This window comes from Oryx dammah, unplaced genomic scaffold (assembly GCF_014754425.2).
Source record: "Oryx dammah isolate SB20612 unplaced genomic scaffold, SCBI_Odam_1.1 HiC_scaffold_29, whole genome shotgun sequence".
Taxonomy (NCBI): Eukaryota; Metazoa; Chordata; class Mammalia; order Artiodactyla; family Bovidae; genus Oryx; species Oryx dammah.
In genome coordinates, this window is record NW_024070213.1 from 36,257,609 (window position 1) to 36,263,608 (window position 6,000).

Genomic DNA, 6,000 nt, shown 5'->3' on the forward strand with positions numbered 1-6,000 from the left:
TCTTTAACGCTAAGCTCCTAATGCTTCCTGACATGCTCACCTCCCACACTGTAAGCTCTGTGCCCCTCTATTACCCCCTCCTTCAAAGCCATCTATCTTGTACTCAATTCCTTCAGGATCCTGTCCTCTGCAGAGCCAGCCACTGCTTACTGAATGAATTGTTAGTCGGTGCTTTGCCGTTTCTGTCATTATCACTTCAAATGCCCCAGATCCACTGGTCTAGAGGTTTATTTGATGTGGAAAATATGGCCATGTCATTGGCTTATTCTGCCCCTAGGAGGCAGTATGTTTCTTGATCTTGTGCTGTTACTACTAGGCTTTATGCCTCAGGATGGCTAAACAGAAAGATTTTATATACATTTGTCCCTGAATTTTTTAAAGAGCCCCTTTTTTATCTGAACAGCTGAATTCAAATATAGTATTCCTGATGCTTCCTTTATCTCAGTCTGCACAGTCCTTCCGTCTCAACACATCCACAGGCAACTGCTAGGGATGTGTTCTGATATGTGTACAGAGTTTCTATAGGAGTATAGGACTCGACACAGGTCATTTCTATATTATGAAATATTTCAACTTAATATTGCACGCCTGGACTTTCCAGATGAAAAACAGTTTCAACTGGAGTTCAATTTGATGTTACCAATCTTTTTATATAATGAGAAATTTCTTAAAATTAACTTTTACTAGCTCTTACGACCACTGTTTAGTTTTATTGCTACAGTAATTTTCTCAAAATCTGAATGTATATGTATGAGAGAGACAGAAGATCTTTTATTTTATTATTTGTTTAATTCCTTTTTTGGAAATAATTCACATACCATATGGTTTTTAGTATATTCACAGTTATGCAATCATAATCACAATGTAACTCTTTTATCATTTTTAAAGAAAAAATTTAAATATTTATTTATTTGGCTGTACCAGGTCTTAGCTATGGTACATGTAATCTTTAGTTGAGGCATGAAAAGTCTTGTAGCATGTGGGATCTGGTTTCCAGACTAGGGATCGAACCTGGGCCCTCTGCATTGAAAGCATGGACTCTTAGCCACTGGACCACCAGGAAACTCCCACAATGCAATTTTAGAACATTATCATCGCCTTCAAAGGAAACTCTACCCATTAACAATCAAATTAACTTGGTTTTGAATTGTTTACAATGCTCGTTAGAATTTAAACTGTGAGTAGATCAATACATCAAGAAGAGCAAAATAAATCTAATGTCTATACCTACATAAATCAGTGAACCACGTTTCCCTCAAGATCTTTTATAATATTCACCTTGTATTATATTTTTAAATCCTAGACTGCAGAAGGCTTCCTATTTGTGGTTGGATGTGAAAGAGGAAAAATTCTCTTCGTTTCTAAATCGGTCTCCAAAATACTTAATTATGATCAGGTATCTAAAACTGAGCATATTTCTTACTATGTTTCTTTTAAAAAAATAACACATATATTGAAGCTTCTGAACTCTTTCTTCCACCTGGGTTGTGGGATTGGGTTCTGCTGAGTTAGAATTTCAAGAGAGATGGGAAGATATGTGGAAAAAGTATGAATTTTTGTTACTGACAGGAGTGTTTGCTTCCTTTAGCAAGTTATTTCATTTTCTGGAACCTCAGCTTCTTCCTATGTAAAAAATGGAAATCATGATTATACCTGTTTTTCAGGATATAAACACATTAAGTAAGAGATCATATTTGAGTGTTGGAAAAATATTAGTCACCCTTGCCTGTTTCCTCCAAGAGAGAGCATTAATATTTATCAAGCTATGTGCATTGCGAAACAGCTTTGGCTGTAGGCTCTGGCAACAAATTCTGAAATACATCCTTTATTTAACCAGCACTGTGATTGATTTGTCTCCTCATTTTTGAACACCATTTAATTTAAACTAGTTACTCAAAAAGTATAGGATTGAAACCAACAGAGAGAATAAACTAGTACTTGTGGTCTCCCTTAAAACAGAAATACAATAATATAATATGTATATATTATCATGTGTAATATATGTAAAGATAACAGCTTTGATCATAAATAACTCTCATCAATCTCAGCCTATATTCTCCCCAAAACTTGAAAATATGGAGAGATGGAAGGCATTCATAGATAATGAGTTAAATAAAAGAAATAGATAGTATGAGCCTACATACAAAAGGAGTGACGACCGAAGGAATCATGCAGCTGATTTGATTATTATATTTTCTAATTAGAAATAGAGAACATCACTCACATAGGTACACACCAAGATACTTGACAACTGAAGGTAGCTCTTAAGTTCCAAATTAGTGGCATAGAGTCCTGTCCTACTGGACGCTGACTTTGCATTTCAGAGACCATGAGACTCACTGACTGCTCAGGAGGACTTTGGGATCCCCATGGTACAGGGTCTTGTCCTCAGCTTTTCAGCTTCAGAAATCTGATCTGTTTGTATAACAGAGATTGGTACAACATTGTAAATCAACTATATGTCAATTAAAAAAAAAAAAACTAATTTGCTCTGAAGCAGAGTTCTGGGCATAGACTTATATATTAGCCAATCACACAATAGACTGAAGTATAAATCAGATTGCTAGCTCTTTTTTTTTTTTTTAAGTAAGGCTTTTCAAACGCATTAAAAAAAAAAAGGAAAAAAAACTAGCAGTCTGATTTATACATCAGTCTGTTGTTTTTCCAATAGTCATGTATAGATGTGAGAGTTGGACTATAAAGAAAGTTGAGCACTGAATAATTGATGTTTTTGAGCTGTAATGTTGGAGAAGACTATTGATTGCAAGGAGATCCAACCATTCCATCCTAAAGGAAATCAGTCCTGAATATTCATTGGAAGGACTGATGTGGAAGCTGAAACTCCAATACTTTGGCCACCTGATGCGAAGAACTGACTCACTGGGAAAGACCTGATGCTGGGAAAGACTGAAGGCGGGAGGAGAAGGGGATGACAGAGGATGAGATGATTGGATGGCAGCACCGACTCAATGCACATGAGTTTGAGCAAGCTCCAGGGGTTGGTGATGGACAGGGAGGCCTGGTGTGCTGCAGTCTCTGGGGTTGCAAAGAGTGGGACATGACTGAGTGACTGAACTATACTGATCTAACTGCCAAGCACTCCAGGCCGCATTGACCGGCTGGTCCGATTGTTCTACCTTCCATAGGAATGTCTACTTGTATAATGAATTCAGAAGAGAGTGATCACTGTGGGCTTCACATGTGAGGTAGAATGTCTGCCAGTTTAGAGCAGAGAGGAGGAGGAAGACATTTCAGGTTTGGAGAGGGAATATTGGAAGTTAGGGGGTAAAAGGCAATTGGCTAGCTTGGCCAGGGAACTGAATTTATAGAGAAGAGGTAGTGATTTCCAGGTGATGAGACCATGCAAACAAAGTCACGGCCCAAGGAAGGCTCTGCATGTGGGGAGAAGTGAAATGCCAAGTAGGAGGTGTACCAAGTCGGGTTTGGCTTACCAATAGTATGGTAATTGTTTTAAGGCAGTATGGTAAATTTCTGAGTCACATCATGAGATCATAGGTATTCTGTGTCTTTTATATTATTCTGTAATATTTTTACTTTTACCAATGAAAGTGAAAGTGAAAAGTGTCTAACTCATTGCGACCCCATGGCCTATACAGGTCATGGAATTCTCCAGGCCAGAATACTGGAGTGGGTAGCCTTTCCCTTTTCCAGGGGATCTCCCCAACCCAGGGATCAAATTGAGGTCTCCCTCATTGCAGGCAGATTCTTTACCAGCTGAGCTACCAGGGAAGTACAAGAACACTGGAGTGAGTAGCCTATCTCTTCTCCAGCAGATCTTCCTGACTCAGGAATCAAACTGGGGTCTCCTGCATTGCAGGTGGATTCTTTACCAACTGAGTTACCCAGGAAGCCCATTCTTTTTTTCTTTACCACCTTTACCAATGATTAAGTTTAAATATAATGTTAGTTATTAGGTGTGTGTATGTGATTTATGTGTATCCAAATATGGGTCTGTGTGTATGTACTTTTTTTTTGTCTACAAGTTTTACTCTGCTTTTAACACTAAGGTAACTTCACCCAGTGTAGTTGATATATCCAAGCTTAAGAAAAAGCCACTTTAACCAAAGAAACAGTATCATTTGTTTGTTTGAGGAAACATAGAAATAACATGATACTGATTTTAAATGAACTTTACCTTATAAATAGGCTAGTTTGATTGGACAAAGCTTATTTGACTTCTTACATCCAAAAGATGTTTCCAAAGTAAAGGAACAACTTTCTTCCTCTGATATTTCACCCAGAGAGAAGCTAAGAGATGCCAAAGGTAAGTACTCATTTCAGCCTTCTTATCATTTTATGGAAATATAATTCTTACTTAAAAGTACAGCAATATAGTTTTTTGAAAAGTTAATTATAGTTTTATCAAGGGGAGAATTATTTAATAACTTTATAATCATCAACCTCAGTTTAAAAAATTTTGCTATTTAGAGAATTCATGTATCAAAGCAAATATTTGAAGATGCTTTTGGGAAAATGTGATTACTTCATATTCTCTAGCTTTCATATGCTAATAAAATCTTTACTGGGAAGTGTCATTTGGGATAAAAAAACTGCTGGAGTTGTTTTATTGTTTAGTTGTTTGCTAAGGGATAACTATTTTCTTTCTCCAAATGTGTTAGGTCTTCTCAATGTGAAACACCTTGTATAATTGTTCTTGGGACGTATACATATTCTCTGTCTTTTCCAGAAATACTTCTTTTCTCTGAAACTGCTTATTGCCTAATAATTGTTTATTATATAAAATAATGATGTTTTATGCCACTGATACTATTTTAGTTAAGTTTTTTCATGTAATTTTTATTTCATTGAAGTTATCTTTACTATCTGCCCCCCTGGGGAAAAATATAAAGATAAATTGCAAGTGATTATAATATATATTTTGGTGTGTTTCATTTTGGGGTTTGCTGTACAATGATGTCAATAACCATAGATGACCAGAACACATGAGGAAATACATTTTAAAATTATTCGAAAACGTTTTCTTCCTATTCTCTTGCCTCGTTGCACTATGAAAGCTGCTTTGCAAGTTCACAGTAATTTCCACACAAGTAAGAGTCATGTGTATTCTGGCTCAAGACGATCTTTTTTCTGTCGAATCAAGAGCTGCAAAATCTCTGTCAAAGAAGAGCATGAATACTTACCCAACTCAAAGAAGAAAGGTATCATCTTTTTTTTTTTTTGAGAGATTACTCTAATTGTATTGTTCATATAACTGCTTAAAAATTTTTTTTCACATATTATAAAGTATTTTTTAAACTTTATTATTATTATTTACTTTACAATATTGTATTGGTTTTGCCATACATCAACATGAATCTGCCACGGTGTACACGTGTTCCCAATCCTGAACCCCTCTCCCACCTCCCTCCCCCCACCATCCCTCTGGGTCATCCCAGCGCACCAGCCCCAAGCATCCTGCATCCTGCATCGAACCTGGACTGGCGATTCGTTTCTTATATGATATTATACATGTTTCAATGCCATTCTCCCAAATCATCCCACCCTCTCCCTCTCCCACAGAGTCCAAAAGACTGTTCTATACATCTGTGTCTCTTTTGCTGTCTCGCATACAGGGTCATCATTACCATCTTTCTAAATTCCATATATATGCGTTAGTATACTGTATTGGTATTTTTCTTTCTGGCTTACTTCACTCTGTATAATAGGCTCCAGTTTCATCCACATCATTAGAACTGATTCAAATGTATTCTTTTTAATGGCTGAGTAATACTCCATTGTGTATATGTACCACAACTTTCTTATCCATTCATCTGCTGATGGACATCTAGGTTGTTTCCATGTCCTGGCTATTGTAAACAGTGCTGCGATGAATACTGGGGTACATGTGTCTCTTTCAATTCTGGTTTCCTCGGTGTGTACGCCCAGCAGTGGGATTGCTGGGTCATAAGGCAGTTCTATTTGCAGTTTTTTAAGGAATCTCCACACTGTTCTCCATAGTGGCTGTACTAGTTTGCATTC

The 6,000-nt window shown here is 36.9% G+C and overlaps 1 protein-coding gene across 1 annotated transcript in view; it reads left to right on the forward strand.

Moving 5' to 3' along the window:
- ARNTL2 (aryl hydrocarbon receptor nuclear translocator like 2) overlaps positions 1-6,000 on the forward strand; it is a 53,108-nt gene that overhangs the window by 23,670 nt on the left and 23,438 nt on the right. Inside the window, exons 5-7 of the mRNA XM_040233905.1 lie at positions 1,304-1,396; positions 4,168-4,285; positions 5,037-5,180. Of these exons, the coding sequence (XP_040089839.1) occupies positions 1,304-1,396; positions 4,168-4,285; positions 5,037-5,180 (355 nt within the window). The remainder of the gene's footprint in view (positions 1-1,303; positions 1,397-4,167; positions 4,286-5,036; positions 5,181-6,000) is intronic.